Consider the following 20,473-nt stretch of genomic DNA (forward strand, 5'->3'; position numbering starts at 1 on the left):
ATATATAGAACTAGGTAATACCTACCTAGTCATAATATAGTGAAAAGTCAATAAACACCATAAAGCTATCTAATAAAATTATTAGTATTTAATGAAATGAACCTGATGGTTGTAAAATTTTATTATTTCCTTACAAAGTAGGCCAGATGTTGAAAAAGCAGAAGTTTTACTTTGAGAATACAAACCTGTGCAAGCTCATAGTATCCAGCAGAACAAGCTAAACAAAGGAGGCTCTCCCCTTCCTCAGTATGTTCATTTACACTACGCCCTTCAATGAGCAACTTCCGCACAGCATTTACATCTCCTTCTGAACAGGCTTCTGCCAAACTGCGGCTATTAAGGGGAAAATATTGTAAAATCAGGACATAAGAATATAAAGCATCATACAATGCCTAAATACTGGTTTTCAAAGTTTACCTTGAAAGTAGCATTAAACGAGAGTTGTTATTTTAAAATGACTCACCACAAAAAGAAAGCTGAAAATTAATTTGCTGAGCTATTTTTTTTTTCTTTTTGGAGAGGTTTTGGCAACAGGGTGCATGTGCTAGCCAGAAAGACAGAGAAAGAGAGAAAGAGACAGACAGAGAGCGAGAAATCACCTCCCAGGGGAAATGAACATACCGTAATCCCTTCTCCTCCATTCTCCTCTAGGGATCTTGGGCACGCACGCACACACACCGGCGTGAGTTTAAGACACCGGGTCTGGGACTCGAAGCGTGGTTGAAGGAGTCCAGCAACATAGCCATTACACCAACTACTGGTCCCCAGGTTGAGCTATTTTAATCTACTAGTAAGAATCACTGAATCAAAATTATCAATATTCCAAAATGTTTTTATTTATACAAGTGAAGGATAAAGTAACTTACTATAAACAAAAAAATAAAATTTTATAAAAATCACATGAAAATACATGTGATAATTACATTTACCTTGTTCAGTCACTGGAAAAAATTTTTTTGATTTAATAAAAACATATAAAATGGGCAAAACTCATACTAACTATAAATGCCAGCCAGCGTCCTTCCATCAAGTAAAGGGAATCAGACAGGAAAGATGGAGCATATTAAAATAAATAGACAAATAGATGATAAGTAGTCATTCTGTGGAATGTGTTAATTTATACGATCATATTTTGGAGGAAGTTTCAAAAACTTCAGGCAAGGCAAACGCTGCATTCAAGCAACAGTGGAAAAAGTAGAATAATAAAAAATTAGATTAAGATTTCTACCCTACAAATCTCACAAAACAATTTCAACTATAGAAGTCCCGAAATATTTTCTTAGCTTTGGTTAACATTGACTCCAAAACCAAATCCAGAGCTATTAACACTGTTTATTTCAAATATAACTCAATTATTTTTTTTAACCTTTATGACTGAGAACATATGCCTATATATATGTGCTTGAGAGAGGGGTGGAGATACCTCCTAAAAAGGCATGCTCATGCCACAACCCTTTTCCCTTAAATTCTCCGTTCTGTCAGGATCCTGGGTATATGTAAGGTTACACCATGTTTTCTCAGATTGGCTGCTCTCCACATAAAGTGTTTTTCAAGCTAGTGGCACTGGAATGCAAACGCAGGTCAGCCATGTAAGGTCTGGCTTCCTCTTTACAGTGCATCACTGCTGCACTAGTGGGGCCAGCCATTAATTTGATTCTTATATGATTAAGTTAAATGGCTTCATTTTAGTTAGAATAAAAAAAAAAATAAGTGAATGAAGACATATTAATGATTCTTTTCCAGTGCATCCTTGGAATTTAAATCTATTTTTCTCCCTCTTTCTTTCCTTTTTTTTCTAAGAGAGATTTTGTATAATAGGCACACTGGCCAGACAGATAGGTAGAGACAGAGAAACAAAATATGAGATATCGCCCTCTAGGAGGGATGGCCATGCCACAATCCCTTCTCCTCCATTCTCCTCTTGGGATTATGGGCACACACATACCCAGCATGAGTTTTAAGCCACTGGGTCCAGGACTCAAACTGCAGTCGATTACATGGGAGTCCAGCGACATAATCATTATGCCATCTGCTAGTCCCCTTCATTTTTTAATATAATCCATACTAGTCCCCCTCCATTTTTTAATACATTCATACTTGTGTTTATGTATGAGATGTGATGTTTTACTATATAATATCAGAAAAATTGAAAACTTCAAAAAACAAAATATTTACTGAGCCCTTTCTAAATAGTAGTAAAGTACTACTAGGTCGTCAGAAAAATTATGAGAAAAATTATGACATATTTTTCTATGTTTTTGTATGCAAAAATGCATATGACTTTCCCAACGACCCAATATATTCAAGAAATTGCAGGAGATACAAAAATTAAGTCACTAGGGCCAGCAGGTAGCGTAGTAGGTAAGAGCACTAGACTCTTACATGACAGACCACAGTTCGAGTCCCAGACTTGGAGGCTTGCTTTCTTACTTTCCCTTTCTCTTTCTTATTCTCTCACTCTGTTCCTCACTGGTCAAATTTAAATAAATGTATAAATAAATAAAATTAAGTTTTATAGTCACTTACATTCAAGTTATAAGAACTAGAGGTATAATTTTTTTTTTTCTAGAGAGGTTTTTGCTATAGGGCGTGTGCGCTCATCAGAAAGACAGACAGAGACAGAGAGACAGAAAGCAAGAAATCACTCCCCTGGGATGGCCACGTTGCAATCCCTTCTCCTCCATTCTCCTCTCGGGATCTTGGGCACGCACGCGCATGCGCCCGGTGTGAGGTTAAGCCACCAGGTCTGGGATTTGAACCGCAGTTGTCTACACGGGAGTCCAGTGACATAGCCATTACGCTAACTGCTGGTCCCAGGTGTATAATTTTTTAAAAACCTATATCAAACAAATAAAGGTCTTACCTTTTAAACTGGTAAGAACTATGCACATGAACTGGAAAATGGTGTGACTAATTGGAAACTACTCACTTCTTTGTCATCAATATGTTTAAAGAAAATGAATCTAAATAAGCCAAAGGTTGTTTATTAACATTCTGGCCAAGAAATCAGCCTTGCAGACACACACTGGTGCTCTGCTACTTGCTACCTATTTGATCTGGATAGTTAATCACCTCTTCAGTTTTTCATCTGTAAAATGGGGATTAAAAACAAAATCTATGCCTTGTAAGGTTTTTGGTGAGTATAAATAATACATCACGTGTGAAATAATTAGCACAGTGACAGACACAAAATAAATGCTCAGTATCTTTTTGGTATTTTTAAAGAAAGTGTTTGAATACTAATAACAGCAGAAATGTACTTACTTGTCCGACTGCCCTGCATTTGTTGTGCTTTCAGCTCTCATACGAGTAAGTGCAGCAGCAGCTTCATCCAACGCACAACTAACAGACGACGTCAACCTCCGGAGCACTTCAGGATCTGCAAAGGCTTTACCGTCAGCTGTGGATAATTTGCCTATTCCTATTATAGTATTTTCACACCAATGTGCATATGCCCCAAAAAAGAAAAGCAAGATTCAAGTTACTTAAATCTATATATTATGTGATAAGAAAAAAGTTCCAAAAGGTACAATGAACACATGTGTTTTCTGCCCATTATCTTTTGGGAAATCACTTTTTTCCAATTTTCTAATAACCTTATTTCTTCCATGTAGTCTTAAGTCCTTGGTTCCTGTGAACTTGTGGTACCAGAAATGGGTCTCTGGCCTATGCTGGGACAGTTAAAGAGTCCTCACTTAGACTTTGTCATATCTTTAGAAGAAGAACCTATATTCGAAGGTTGCTAAATTGGTAAGATGTGACTCATGAGTTATTTAACCACTTTTATCATCATACAACAGAAAAATGTTGCCCAAAATAAAGTCAATATAGAGGAGAGCAAAGAAAGAGGAGACAGAGTCCTGACAGAATTATTTTTGACTCGTTGATGTTAACAGTGCCAGAAGTCAGAGTCATTCCTATACTTTTGGTAAATGTCCACTTTTGCTTAGGAATGTTTAGCTGGGCTATCACTTCTGACCAAAAATGGCCTAATCAAACATCCTAAACTATATATAAAAGGTAATCAACATGAGTACCTCTTATATCCGATTACATCAATAATTTACTACATATACTCAAAATCTTACCTAAAAGTACTAATCTAAAAGTCACATAAAGTAACCAAAAAAAAAAATTCAAAAGCTGAAATGGTTAGCTATCATTTGTATGAGACATAACTCATACTTCTGCAGATACTCCTATTAACCAAGCTGACCTTAAATCTTTAGTATTCTAACTCAGCGATGTGTGTTTAATTCAAGCTACCCATCATCAGAATCACCTGTGGTGCTTTTCAAAAATATACATGCTAGAGCTCTCCTACATTTGGAGATCTAATTCAGTAAGTAGAAAGGAGGAAGCTCTAGGGTGGCTATAATGCAATTAGCATTAAGAACCTTCACAGTGAATATTCTAGGGATACTGGGGAATCCTGCTGGTAAGCATGTGGTCCACTGAATAAAAAGCATTGCTATCACTGTGAGAAGTACAGAAAGACCCTAAAACATACGAATCCCAAACTTGAATTTTAAAAAAGATCTCCAAGTGATTCTGATGCATACATATTAAATTTTCAGAAATAGGTTTATTACAGGTTTAAAAACAAATTATTTAATGAAGACAAACAAAAAAGACCACTAACTCAGTAATAATAAACATGTCTACACACAGATAAGCCCATCTATAACAGACAGAAGAGGTTCACCTAAGGTTTTTTTTTCTAAGTTTATAAAAGAAAAGATTTTCTGGGCACTCGCCAAAGACAGACAGGCAGACCGTGCCCCACTATGGAGCATGGTCACAGCACCATCTCTTCTCCACTTCTCCATCCTCTTGGAATTTGGGGCACACATGCACACATCCCTTGCATGCTTCTCAAGCCATGGGGGTTGGGATTTGAACCAGTCAGATGTTTGGGATTCAGCTGCCTTAACTACTAACCAACATAGCTGGTCTAAAAGAAAAGTTTATGCATATTTACTGTTCTTTATAAAAAAAAATCTTAAGATATCAAATATTACATCCTATAAAACCAAAAATATATCTGGCAGTAAGACATTATGTAATTTTAGCTATAACAAAGTGTTCAGAGAAGTCAAATTCCCTATCTGCTAAAATTAAGATGTTCAAAGGATGAAAACAGTAAAACTGATACCTACTGCATAATTCATGTCACTAATATTAAAAGTCATACTATATTCTAAATCTGCTATAACAATATTCAATCAATAAATGATTTTTGGTAAGGTAAGTATGAGGACAATTAAAAAGTTTATGTAAAAATGGAATTAAAGTAAAAGTTTATCTAGGTGTAAAAGATTTCTGAAATTTATGCACCCTTTTTAAAATAATATACATTACAAGTTTCTGAAGATACCTCATATATTATGGCACTACTGAGATCAAGGTCACAGATATATTTCCACATGAGAGAATTACCTCTCATTTTCAGCCACCCTAGATCAGTTGTATAACAAGTATCTGTCAGTGGTAGCAACAGAAATGACGCAAGAGGATAAATCTAGATCAGTGGAAAGTAATCACTGCTTTAAAAAGAAAGGAAAACAAAATACCCCCCCATTAAATCTTTATGAACTTCTCATGTCTTTATTTATAAATAAACTATTTTAGCAAAGATAACTAGAAAGTAACCAAAAAACAAACAGTAACCTTTCAAATTAACAAAGGAATCAAGAATTAATTTATTACAATTACTCTGGATTATGGTGATCTTTTTGGCTGGTCTTATTCAGTTGTTAGATATTAATCAGCAAAGATTTAAAAAAAGGGGAGGAGGGAACATGATAACCAGATAATACTTTCCAAATTCTGACATTTAATCAAATAATCAACAGAACCATAGAAATTCCTACAGAGAGCATATTAAAATACAGGGTGAGCATCCCTAACACAAAAGGTCAAGAGGTTCCAAAATCTGAATTATTTTGAGTGACACAATGTCACAAGGTGAAAATTCCACACCTGGCCTCATGTGACAGGGTGCAGTCAAATGCTGCAATTAAAAAATATATAAAATTACTTTCAGGTTATATGCAAAAGGCAAATAGAGAATATACATGACTTTTGCATCTGACTTGTGTCCCATCCCTCAAATATTTCAACAGATACGTGTAAATATTGCAAAATCCATAAAAATCCAAAATCTTCTGGTCCCCAAAACTTCAGATAAGAGATACTGAACTTCTGATATCTATGTATCTGATTTTAAAATAATGTAGTAAGTAACTGTTTTTCTCCTTTGTTCTCTTGTAACTTACTCAAATGAAAACTAAAATACAACAGAAAATTCATCTTGGATAAAACTAGGGAAAACTTAGAAACCTAAGGTTTTAAAACAATATGAAATGTAATTGACTTAATAGAAAACACAGCTATTAAAGAGAAACAAAGTAATTATCTCACACTAAAGATGAATGTGTCCCTCCCAAATTCATGTATTAGAATTTGGTTGTACGGTCAAAATATTAATAAGGAGACCAGCAGTTAGCATAATGGCTATGTCGCTGGACTCCCACGTAGTCGACTGCAGTTAGAGTCCTGGACCAAGTGGCTTAAACTCACACCGGGCACGTGTGCATGTGTGCCCAAGATCCCAAGAGAAGAATGGAGGAGAAGGGACTGCGGCATGGCCATCTCCCTGGGGGTGATTTCTCACTTTCTATCTCTCTGTCTTTCTGGCAAGTGCACACGCCCTATAGCAAAAACCTCTAAAAAAAAAAAACCCAAAATATTAAGAAGAAAATTAATCCAACTATGAGATTAAGTGAAAGGCCCTTGGGAAGCAGTTGGGCACCAGGGTGGGGTCCTCATGATTGAATCATGTTAGTTTTATAGAATGAGGGAATGAGAAACAGAGACATACATGCTCTGCTCTTGCCATGTGAAGCCCTGCACTACCTCAGGATTCTTACCAATAGAAAGGCCCTTACAATATGCAGCTCCTTCATCTTCGATCTTCAAAATCATGAGCGAAATAAATCTCTATTTTTGATTAATTACCAAGACTTAGGTATTGCTGTTATCAGCAACAAAATGGCCTAGGACAGCCTAATGGGACTCGAGAATTAGAGGAACCAGATATAAGGGTGAGGCTGTGGTTACAAAACAAGAACGGATGAATACCTGTGAAAAGTAGTAAGACACAAGTCTCCATCTTTAAACTGCACACTTAGGTAATTTATTGTTCTTTAAAGAAACCAACCAGAAAGGCCCTGAACCAATAGACATGTAAGGTATAAAGATAAGATGAAGTACTAAATAGAAAATGAAGATTAAGTGAACATCTATCTGATAAACATGGAGATTCTTAGGCCATTTGCTTCTCTTAGTGCCCAGAATTCTGACAACCAGGTTTACTATTTTCCAGATGGCAGATGTATCTCTCAAAAATTTTAAAAGATACCAAAAAACCCTAAAGATAGTGACATTCTGGGGTATTCCTAAAGAAATGAAAGAGCTGAGGCCCACAGGTGGAGAAGTGACTAAGGTGCTAGACATCCACATGGCCCACTGCGTTTCGGGTCCTGGATTTGGTGGCTTGAAACTCAAACCAGGCACATGTGCGTGTGTGCCCAACATCCTGAGAAGAGAATGGAGACGGGATTGCAGTGAGGCCACACCCCTGGGTGGTGATTTCTCACTGTCTCTCAGTCTCTCTGTCGAGCTAGAGCAAAAACTCTCAAAAAAAAAAAAAATTAATGAAATGGTCTTTGTCACTGTGTGCTAGGAATTCTAAAATATTCTCAAAATACCCATCACTAGTATGCATACCCTGCATAATCGTTGGGGCTCTGAACTTGATAGCTTTTATTCCCATAATTATGTTATATAGCAAAGCAGATCTGAAGATGGGATCATCTGACTCAATTACATGACCTCGTGAATGGCAGTGAGATTTTTTTGTTTTGTTTTGACTGGAGATAGGAAGTCAAATTCAAAGTCCATGAAGGATTTTGCATGCTGCTTGCTGCTGGCTTAAAGATGGTAGGAGACAGTTACGCTCTGAAAAGCCACTATGGACACTCAATAATCAATACTAAACTACTGTTCCTACAGAAAAATAGGATTGGGTTACTACAACCCTCTTGTCACAGCATTACCATTAATATGCAATCTTGCTTTATATGTTTCTGTTTAATGGAATCTTGTTTATTAATATATACTGGTGATTTATTAACACTGAACACCTAGTCAACAGTACTATAACTCATGACAATGAAGCTTATGTAATACATGTATTTTCTCTGCAAGACCACATCACAGACTTCTCACACTGTGGAACACCAAACAGCATTCAGCATTATGTTTGGGGTCATTTTAAATGTAAAAACACCAACAAAATGCACAAAAATGTAAAAAAAAAAAAAAGACATGGCTAAATAAACCTCCAAAGGACACTTAATTACAGTACAAGTGTTAAAACAGAAAGACGGAGCATCTCCTTGTCTGATCTTAGCAGAACATGTACATAGTATGACTCAAATTTGTCCCTGCTCTGTCCATGACCATGAAAGACTGTGAATACTAATACAGGGTTACAAATACATTTTAGTAAGTAGGCAAATTCACAAATACAGAATTTCCAAATAATGACAACAAACTATATAGGAAGTCCCTTTCTTCAAGGTCAAATGTAGAATGTAGATTTTACTCTGGTAATGAAAATGAAAACATGCTTTAATTAAATACTCTATGTGGGGTCAGCACATGGTGTCATGCTTAAGGTGTTAAGACTTTCACATGGCCAGCCATGGGTCGAGTCCCAGATCCAGTGGCTTCAAAATCATGACAGGGGTGTGTGTGTGTGTATATGTGTATGTGTGGAGGAGGAAAGGATTGTGGTGTGGCCATCCACACTTGGGGGTTGTTTCTCACTTTCCCTCTCACTATCTCACACTCTCTGTCTCTTTCTCTCTCATGCTCCCTATAGCATTAAAAAAAAATAAATAAAAAAGAAAGAAATGTAAGTAATTCTCTAGAAAGTAATCAATTAAACTCCAGGAATAGTATCACACTAAATACTCAAGATTATTCATTTGTATAATAATAAGAGCTTTTATTAGATTTATATGCAACTTCGGATAGTAAGGCAGACTTACAGCTATGTAGAATTTGTAAACATACCTGCAGCTTCTAGTAAAGCTTCCAGTCTAGCCTGTGTTTCTGGATCTACTGTCCTGAGGTCTGCGCCATCAGCAGTACCTGACAAGAGCAACTTGGAAGCCGTTTCCAGCATTGGATTTTCCAAATCATCCTGATCCAAAATGAAAGACTCCACCTAGAAGACAAATTAAAAAGGAAGGAAGGGAAGAATCAAAAAAAAAAAAGAGAGAAGAGAAACAGAATAGGAAGGGGAGAGAAAAAAATTTAAACATAATTAAAAATGATAAATACAATAAAATCTTAAATAAATTCAACATATACCTAAGCTCACTGCTTACTTGAAGAAGAAAATTACATTTTTGGAAGAATTTAACATGTTCTTACTCATATGTAGTCTAATTATAGTTTTTTTTTCCCCCAAAGTTTTATTAAGCTAACATTAACAAGAAATAACATTTTTTCTTTATTCATAATTGAATACATGTGCACACACATGGAAATGAGAGTGCCAAAGCAAGAGAGAGAGACACACAGAGAAAGGGAGACAGAGAGAGATAAGGACACCCCAAAGGGTCTGGTCACACCAGGCATCTTCCTACAATCTTCCAACCCATGAATATCAGGCACTCAATAGGCATGCTTCGCCTGTTTCAGGCTGAGAGTGCTGGGATTTAAACCGTGAATTCCATGTGGGATTCAGCTTCTTTTGAACAGCTAATTACTTCTGCACCATGGAGCCAGTCCATATATAACATTTGAGATTTCTAAAATTTCAAAATAGATAGATATATAATACTATGAAAATTTTCTCTGCAAATAGTTTTAAATTTCATAAGATTTTATAGTATAATAGAAAACAACTGTTAAGTTTCCAGAGAGATAAGAAAAAAATACATTATTTTTTATTTAAATTTCTTTTTTTTTTTAATTATTTTTTAACTTTATTTATTCATTTGTTCATTTTAATTTAACTAGAGAGAGGCACACACAGAGAGAGAGAGAAAGTGAGAAAGCAAGCCACCAGGTCCAGGACTTGAACCATGGTCAGCCATGTGGGAATGTCCAGCAACCTTAACCACCACGCCACCTACTGGTCCCCTCTTTTATTTTTTTAAGAAGTTTTTGCCTTAGGGCAGTTGTGATCACCAGAGAGAGAATGAGACAAAGACAGTAAGAAGGAAAGTAAGAAATCACCCCCCAGGGCCATGGCCGCATGGCAATCGCTTCTCCTCCAGGGATCTTGGGCACTCCCACATACATGCCTGGAGAGATTTTCAAGTCACTGGGCCCAGGACTCGAACAGCAGTTGGCCATGTGGGAATCCAGAAATAGAATCACTAAGCCATCTGCTAGTCACTAAGTTATTTCTAAAGGCAGTAGAACAAGAGCATGATAAAGTACAAATCATATAGGCTAACTATTAAAGTGTTATACTTTAGGAAGATGAGATTAAGGTATTATATATTAGAAAGTAGACTGGGTATGCTTTGGCATATTAAAGCATGATTCAAAATTAAAAGAGATAAAAAAAACTATGTCTTCCTATCTTCAAACATTATCCAAAACATGAGTTTTTCTAAGGAAAAGGTTGTTTCCCAAATAAATTTTCTCTATTAAAATATTTATAGTCTGGGGGCCGGCAGGTAGGATGGTGGTTAAAGCACTAAACTCCAACATAGCATCCTGGACCTGGTGGCTTGAAAATCATGCCAAGTGAGGACCAGCAGTTAGTGTAATGGCTATGTCGCTGAACTCCCATGTAGTCGACCATGGTTCAAGTCCCGGACCTGGTAGCTTAAACTCACACTGAGCATATGTGCATGCATGTCCAAGATCCGAGAAAAGGGATTGTGGCGTGGCCATCCCCTCTGGGGAGTGATTTCTCACTTTCTGTCTCTCTGTCTTTCTGGGGAGCACACATGCCCTAGAGCAAAAACTTCCAAAAACAAAAAGGAAGAAAACCATGTATATGCATGTGTTTCCAAAATCCCTCTTCCTGTCTCTCTCCATCTCTCCAGTAAGCACACATGTTCTATAACAAAAACCTTAAAAAGGAAAAAAAATATATATATATTTACAGCTTTGGTCAGTATCCTGGCCTAGTGGTTCAGGTAGCCACAACCTACATGGCCAACTGCACGATTCAAATGTGTAAAACATATCGAATGTAATTTGAGTATGTGTCCAAATTACAAGAGAATGGGGAAATGTAGAATTACTGTGGGACCACATGCCACTGGAGGTATTTTCTCCCTCTCTAAGTTTCTGTTGAGTGCAGGCTTGCTCTGGCAAATAAAAAAACCAAAAACTTAATTAAATAACAAACTATAATCACTCTAAGCCAAGGGAAGATGAAGTAAACAAAGGAAGTAAGAAAACAAACATAAGTAAAATAAACAGATAAAAAGTAAATAACATTTAGGGAGGGAAAAAAGACCTCAAATAGCAATGTACGGTTAACTGTCAAATTAAAGGCAGAGATAAAAAATACTAAAGTATCAAAGGAGATGCTAAATGCAGAAATATGAAAAGATTCTGACCAAATAACTAATTTGGAGAGGAGAGAAAGAATGAATGTGGCACTGGCAGACAAAAACTTTTTAATGAAATAGAGTGGAAGATTTACTGTAGAAAAAGTCTTAATAGCAGATGTTAGATCACAGAATTAAATTTCAATCAAAAAATAGTTTTCTGAGACAAGGTCCATTATGTCAACATTTTACCATAACTTATCTCCCACATGCACACACACCCTATGGCAAAAATCTAAAAACAACAAACTACTTTTATACCAAAATAAACTCATATTTTAATCCCTTTTTTCCCATGACTTTTCTGAACTTCTCTCATGTCCATACTATATTCAAAACACAGTAAACTCAAATGACAATGATATTCTACCTAGAGAATTTCTAAAATGGTAGGTTACCAGTATGAAAGAAATAAATGGGTATCTGTAATTTCCTCCCTAGCCCTCATTGAAAATTGATGAAAATGAAGCCAATTTCAAGGACACTATAAAAATCTGAAGGCTGTGTATTAGTATTGCTTCAGCTGCTCTCTGAGTAACCTAAGCCAAGTCTCTCAGTCATCAGGCTCTCAGCCTAATTGTCCAGTTTTCTTCCATAAATTTATCATACATGAATAATATATATATATTTATTGTCTTTCTAAGCTCCACAGAAACAGGAAGGCTGATAAACACCCAGCAAACAGAACTGTGCCCAACACATTGTCGGGACTCAAGTAACTCAAATAAGAAAAAGAAACTATAAACAAGGTGAAATTTACCAGGTAATTTGGGGGATCTTTCACTTTCAGATTCTTTTTTTTTTTTTTAATTTTTTTTTTTAAGAATTTTTAAATTTTATAGAGTCCAGCAGATGGTGTGATGGTTAAGGTACTGGATTACCACATGACCAACAGTGGTTCAAGTTCTGGACCTGGCGGCTTGCTTTCTTACTTTCCCTTTCTCTCTCTCCAGCTTGTTCACTCTGATGAACACATGTGCCCTGTAGCAAATTAAAAAATAACAATGATAAGTAAAATTAAATAATCGTTAAAAACAAAATTTTAAAAATTATTTATTATTATTATTTTTAATTTGCTACAAGGCATGTCACTCACCAGAGAGAGAGAGCCAGAGAGAGTGAGACAGAGAAAATGGGAAAGCAAGTCACCAGGTCTGAGACTTGAACCACAGTTGGCCAAGTGGGAGTTCAGCTCTCCATACACCATGCCATCTGCTGGCTCCAACTTCCAGATTCTTAAAAACTCTAGTTTACCATAGAAGAAAGAAGTAATCACAATAAGAAATTTTTAAGGTTTACTTTATAGATCTTATAAGGGATACAGAAATACATTAGGAACAGGAGGGACAATATGCTATTATCACGGATTTAATAAACAGACATTTATTGCAAACATTCTATGCTCAGGACATACTGATTACTACTGTGGGGAATACAAAGATGTATAGACCAACCCTATCACCTAGGGTGTATGCAAATGAACAATAATACAGGGAAGAAAGCACATAAATCAATGAGGGAAAAGAAGAGCTATGAGAGTTCAGAGACAGAATAAAAGAGAACTTTTTTAAAGGAGATTTTTGCCTTACTGCAGAGACAGACATGGTGAGAAATATAGTGAGAAAGAATGTGAGAAATCACCCCCCAAGAGGGATGACCATACCATAATCTCTTCCCCTCCCAGGAACTTGGGCATGCACACAAACATGCCTGGCATGATTTTAGGGGGAAAAAAATATCTCATTTTGAATCACCAGATCTGGAATACAACAAACATTAAAAAGTTGTCTGAATAAGAAAGTCAAATATTTTAAAATATTCTCTTCAAGTGAAATGTGTAAAAATAACTCACATGAAATATGGAAAGAAAGAAATGTCTTTATTAAATTTATTTTTGTAAGGGGGAAAAAAACTTACCAAAGTTATGAATATGTAAAGGATGACAATTTTAGTTATTTTTAAAGTACTTTGACTGGATTGTTTTGACCAACTGGATATTTTATGAAATGGTGCTTATGAATCAAATTCTAACCTAATGTAAGAATCCAAGAGCCTTAGAAATCACCAGTTACATTTGTTACAGATGAGAAAATGGAAGCACACGGACATTTATTTAGTCAATTTATGAATTCATTCCATGAGGAGACAGTGAAAAGGGGGAGGAGTGAAATACTCCAACAGGATTTTCATGCCGCTATCCATCCCCCAGTCTTAGGCCTGGATCATGAGCCATGTGCATATCTTATGTTCAGGGAAACCTCTGGATGTGAACGTGGCAGCTCTCCTATGGGTCAGCCTTGCAGAGCATTGCAAAACATAAGGTAAAGGTCTCTGGGAAAGAAAGTGGGGCAGTCATAACATAAAGTTCTGTGGTACTTGACTCACACGGGAAGATCCCTGGTTCCTGTTCCAAACCTCCCTGTGCATGCTGGCTGGCTGCATGCTTAAGATCTGGACCATTAGTTACTATATTTTTATTTATTTCTTCTCACACACACTCAAATATTTTAAAATATTCTCTTCAAATGAAATGTATAAATAACTCCCATGGAAATAGAAGGGATGTCTTTATTAAATTTTATTTTGTAACAGGAAAAAAACTTACCAAAGTTATGAATATGTAAAGGATGACAATTTTAGTTATTCCCAACAGTGCCCCAACATCACGATCTACCTCCAGCCTCAGTCAGCCCTGGATCAAGGGGAAGCACATGCCTGACATACTCAGGGAGGTCTCTAGACTTGAACCAGAAACTTTCCCATGTAATACTGCCTTGTAGATCAATACATTTTACCACTAAACTACTAACTGGCCCTAACAAGTACCCTTCTTTAGTTGGTTTCTAAACATCTAGCACTTATTCTTTCTACCAGAAAATTCAAAGCTGGAGTAATAAAAGGATGAATTTTCACACTACTCTAGAAAAACTGACTTTAAATTTTACATTTAGAGATCAGGCTATCATCACCTGAACCTAGTGTTTAATTGTTAAAAGTGAAACAACCAAGTATTAGATGTCCCTGATTTATGTTAACATAAAACGTATAGCACCTCCTATATAGTGTTCTTGCCCCACATGAAATACTCAATAACCTAATAGAAACTTTAGAAATAAACTACAGATTATAGAAAATAATAAGGCAAAAATAGAAACAGGAAAAACTGGTGTTTCTCAACAAAGGCACTATCGATATTCTGGACCAGGTAATTCCTTGTTGGGGACTGTTCTGTGTGCTCTAGAATGTTTAACATTCCCTGTATGACTGGACTTTACTTGGTAAATGTCAACAGTGACCCTCCTTCAGGCTGTGACAACCTAAAATATCTCTAGGCATGGCCAAATGTCCACTTAGGAGACAACAAAATAAAAACAAAAGAAACCCCCCCACAATCTAGGTGGAGTAAAGAGGCTGAAAAACAATTAGCTGAATAGAAACAAACAGACAAATCTAAAATGTGGAACATTTTACAGTACAGGTATTTTCTGCAAGAAAGTACAATGGGCAAAGAAAAGAGAAAAGGAAAGAAATAGAAAAGAAAAGGAAGCCAGGGGGACTGTTCTACATTCAAAAGACTTGAGAGACATAACACAAAAAATAATATCGCTCTTATTTAAATCTTGAGTTAAATGTAAAAAATAGTATTTTTGAGACAAATGAAATCCGAACATAAAATGGGTATTATTAACTATAGGAATTACTCTGGTTACAGTTTAAAAAAAAGTCTTTATCTTTTATATATGCATATCACTGTATGTAAGCATAGTGCTAGAATTTTCCATGAAGCACTTGAGCAAAAACAAAGTTATACACCCAAGTTTTGATGATGCTGAATCTGAGACACAGTATTACACGAGTCTCTATATTTTTGCATATTTTAAAACCTTTTAATTTTGAAAGACTAAAGATGATATTTCATTACAAAGGTTGTTTTTTAATTGCTAGAAAGTACATACACTTTCCAGAGACTGAGAGAGAGAGAGAAAGAAAGAGAGAGAGCACGTGAGCCAGAAAGAGAACCAAATGGGGTTCACACTGCAATTCCTTCTCTTCCATTTCTCCATTCTGTCAGGATTCTGGGCACACATGTACACACGCCTGGCATGTTTTTCAAGTTGCTGGGACTGACACCACAGTTGGCCATGTGGGATGTAGCTCCCTTAACCACTAGGCCACAAGTCAGCTTTTGTTTAAAAACTACTATTTTTTAATTAATTTATTTATTATTTTTACATTTGCTATAGACCATGTGCACTCACCAGAGAGAGGCAGATAGAGTAGGTGAGAAAGCAAACGCCAGATCCAGGACTTGAACCATGGTAGGCCATATGGGAGTCCAGCACCTTAACCACCACACCAGAGAGACAGAAAGTGAGAAATCACCCCCCAGGGGGGATGGTCACGCCACAATCCCTTCTCCTCCATTCTCCTCTCGGGATCTTGGGCACACACGCACACGCGTCCGACATGAGTTTTAAGTCACCGGGTCCGGGACGCGAACCGTGGTCGACTACGTGGGAGTCCAGCGACATAGCCATTACGCTAACTGCTGGTTCCCAAGTAATTGAAATTCTTTTTAATTTTCTCCCCAACGTAAAATTGATCTCATACAAACAATAATGAAATCCAAGATCTTTTAACAATGATCAGAGCTAAATGAATTTGTTTATGCCATTAATGGTATTCCCAATCCATCTATACTCAAAATACAAAGTCATATATGTTACGGTTTGAATGTGTCCCCCAAATTTCACGTGTTTGTAATTGGCTATTACTGTGATGATATCAAGTGTGTGTGTGTGTGCATGGGGTGGGGGAGGAGGGATTTAAAAAATTATGTTATTAAGAGGCAGGGCCTTTGGGAGATAATTAAGATTAGATTAGTTCATCAGGGTGACATCCCCATGATTCAATACTGATGGTTTTTTAAGAAAAGGCAATGAGACCAGAGTAGACACATAATCTTGCTCTCTTAATGTGATGCCCTGCATCACCATGGGACTGTGCAGAAGGACCCACCAACAAGATGACTCCACCAAATATGGTCCATTGACCCGAACCCACTAGAACATAAACTGAATACACTTTTATTCTTTATAAAGTACCCAGTCTGTGGTACAGCAACAGAAAAATGGACTAAAACACATGGAAACTGGGAAATATAAAGATACTGGAACCAACTATAAACATCAGCATTACACTTCAAATTAACTCTTCCACAAGACTTTTACTGCCATTATAAAAAGGCAGAGTTCAGGGAACCAGCAGTTAGCGTAATGGCTATGTTGCTGGACTCTCATGTAGTTGACCGTGGTTCGCGTCCCGGACCCAGTGGCTTAAAACTCTTGCCAGGCGCGTGTGCGTGCATGCCCAAGATCCCGAGAGGAGAATAGAGGAGAAGGGATTGCAGCGTGGCCATCCCCCCTTGGGGGGTGATTTCTCGCTTTCTGTCTCTCTGTCCCTCTCTTTCTGGTGAGTGCATGCACCCTATAGCAAAAACCTCTCCAAAAAATAAAAAAAAAAAGCAGAGTTCATTCTGTTGTTACAAAAGATAAAGAAGTAATGTATTTGATTAACTGGATATCATACACACAAACGCCATTCAACGTAATGAATATCTACCACCAATTACTATTCCTAGGCCAGCCACCAAAGAGAAGAAAATACAAAAATAATTATAATCAATGCTTTCTATAAATATAGAAAGATAGCTTTCACATGCAAACAGCTATCAAGTTTGAAGACAAAGTACTTAACAAATACTAACACACTGGGCGGAGGAAGGAGAAAATAATTTTGAGTTAAAGTGGTAAAAGGAATGATGCTCAAAAAAGATAAGGCCAGCCAATATTGTGCTAATAAGTTCAGAATTCATACTATATGTTACTGAAGAAGTTAAGCAGTAAGGCAAATAATCAGTGTTTTAGGAAGACAGTAAGACACCATGTAAAAGATGGTTTTAGACAGATATGACACTTGATAGCAAAAATCCTATTAGGAACTTAGTAAGTCAATTGCAAAATAATGTGAGGAGAGGATGGAAAAAGAATGGTTGGTCCCTGAGGATAAACATACTCTTAAAAATAAGAATGGTGGAAACCCCCCAATTTGGACTTACATTCAACATTCCCTATTCAGCCCTATCTACTGTATTTATTGTTTTATTGTTTCTGTGGTTCTGAAAACTACCCTGTCAATTTATCACAAAATCTCAAGTTGCCAATCTAAACTTTAAACTGACAATCTACATTTCTTTTTTATGGATTATTTATTATTATTTTTAATTTGCTATAGGACACATGCGCTCACCAGAGATAGAGAAAAAGAGAAAGTAAGATGCCAGGTCTGGGACTCAAACAGCAGTCAGTCATGTGGGAGTCCAGTGCCTTAACCACCATACCACTTGCTGGAATAAATAATCTGTATTTCAAAAAGGTAATCTATTGATAAATCTAACCATGTGTTATATGTCTTTTATAAAACAAAATATCTCACTTACTGCAGAAAAAGAAGTTTGCCATAATTTGCCATACTAGACATTTTAAGATCTCTTAACAAATTCAGTAAATGCAGAAAAATCTCTCCAAAAATAATGTCTATAATAAAATGTTTATTTTTTTTTATAAATTTTACATTTCAGTGTTTGATTTTTAAGATCGCATAAAATGAGTTTATAGATAGATTCATGACTAATACTATTTTACCTAGAAAATCTAAAAGCCAATTAGAAACAACTTGATGAGGTCGTCATCATGGACAGAATTACATAACTCAGATGTCACCTGATCAGTGATAGTCAAAGCACAGACTAAACAAAATTCAATGCAACAAACATGTATTATTTATTACTATGAAAATATCTTTTGATATAAAAAGACATTAAAAAGGTGGCTATAAAAGGAAACTAACATGAATCTATAATTTTATGACATTTATTAAATTCTTAACAGTTTACCTTATGTCTTTCAAACAAGCACAGAAAATATGGTTGTTTATTATGCCTAATTATTTGAATAAAGACAAACACAGACTTACTGTACATAAAATAAGAAATATTAGTATCAAATCATCATAATTTATTCTTTTGTACGTGGCTCTAAAACCTAATAAAAATTCCTTTGGCCTCATTTGTTATGGTTTTACATAACATTGTAGTATTTCAGTAAAACACTATAATTCTTTGTCTTATTTTTTAAACTACTACAATGTGTATGTGCTCACCAGAGAGAAAAACAGAGAAAGAGAGGAAGCACCCCCACGTCCTCCTTGGGGCATCATAATGCTGCAGACCTTTTTCACCATTTTTTTACACCATCAGGATTATGGGCATGCATGCACAAATGCCCACGTTTTCCAAATCACTGAGGCAGGATTCCAACTGCAATCAGCCATATGGAATCTAGCTCCCTGTAACAGTATTTAACCACTGTGCCATGGTACCTGCCCTACAATTTTTAATGAAGAGTAAATTATTCCAGCCCAGCTATTCTGGCATATACTGGATGCTGCTGCTTGGCAGGAAATGGCCAAAAGGGAGGCCAAGTTCAATTTCCATTCCAAATTAAAAGCCAGGCACAGTGGTTGTGTCCTGTACTCCCATCAGCCTCCCAGTCCTAGACACTGATGCAGAAGTATTGCAACATAAGATCCCGTCCAAAAAACCACAAACACAGATGTATCCCCCTGCCCCCACCACACGCCAAGGTAAATTATACCAAAGTTAACATAACAGGGATATCTTCTATATACATACAAAGATAAAATCTTCATTGAAGTCACAAAGAACTGATCTACAGGTCCAAAACAAATTTGAAAAGGTGAAATAAAATAAAAACTCACTTAAAGAAATAAAGAAAATATGTCTTTATTATAAAGAGAATGTCAATGAAAGTATGATTCATTATGGTATTTTGAGACTAAAGCAAATAAAACAAATTAAAATGAACCTAAAGATAATTTGGCTTTTAAAATGTCTATTTACAAAATACCACTTATTCCTACATTTTTCACTCACATTAATCTATTCATATAAGAAATAATAGTTAAGCACCTACTATGGTCTGGGAAGGGGGTAAGAATCAGCGATGTTTCATACAGCTCACACAAATCTGACTTCTTTGCTCCTTATTTAGTTAATTAGTTGCTCTGGGGTGTGTATACTTGCCAGAGACAGGGAGAAAAAGAGCTAGAGGGAAAGAAAGAAAGCACTCCCAAAAGGGTGTGGTAATGTCACAAGCCCTTCATTTCTCTATCCTGTTGGGATTTTCAACGCTGACACACATGCACCTGGCATGCTTTCCAAGTTGCAGGGGCCAAGATTCTAAATGGCGTAGGCTATGTGGGATCCAGCTCCTTTAATTACTAGGCAACAAGGCTGGCTTATGACTACTTTTCTTATATTTCAAAGTGTTCATCAGCCTACAACTCAGTATGAAATTACTAACATAATAATTCAATATGAAAATTTAAACATTAATTGTAAACTTTATAAAACGGGCAAACTGTATGTTTAAAAACAAAATTCCTTAGAATTCTCAAATCTAGAGTTTATATATGAATTTTTCTGTAACAGAATTAAAATTAGTGATTATTGGGAACCAGCAGTTAGCATAATGGCTATGTCGCTGGACTCCCATGTAGTCGACCACGGATCGCATCTCAGACCCGGTGGCTTAAAACTCACGCCAGGCGCGTGTGCGTGCGTGCCCAAGATCCCGAGAGGAGAATTGGAGGAGAAGGGATTGCGGCGTGACCATCCCCCCTGGGGGTGATTTCTCGCTTTCTGTCTCTATGTCTCCGTCTGTCTGGCGAGCGCATAC

General features: G+C 36.5%; 1 protein-coding gene across 5 annotated transcripts in view; it reads right to left on the minus strand.

Annotated features, from left to right (window-relative positions):
- The window catches only part of ANKRD17 (ankyrin repeat domain 17), a 160,744-nt gene that overhangs the window by 97,893 nt on the left and 42,378 nt on the right, over positions 1-20,473 (minus strand). For 4 of the 5 annotated variants that reach the window (XM_027769734.1, XM_027769733.1, XM_027769731.1 and 1 more), the window contains exons 2-4: positions 9,145-9,298; positions 3,265-3,421; positions 186-333 (exon numbers count right to left, since the gene is read on the minus strand). In XM_027769734.1, the coding sequence (XP_027625535.1) occupies positions 186-333; positions 3,265-3,421; positions 9,145-9,298 (459 nt within the window). The remainder of the gene's footprint in view (positions 1-185; positions 334-3,264; positions 3,422-9,144; positions 9,299-20,473) is intronic. The other variant, XM_027769732.1, reaches the window with a different exon arrangement.

The sequence above is a fragment of the Tupaia chinensis genome, unplaced genomic scaffold, assembly GCF_000334495.1.
Source record: "Tupaia chinensis unplaced genomic scaffold, TupChi_1.0 Scaffold000086_1, whole genome shotgun sequence".
Taxonomy (NCBI): Eukaryota; Metazoa; Chordata; class Mammalia; order Scandentia; family Tupaiidae; genus Tupaia; species Tupaia belangeri.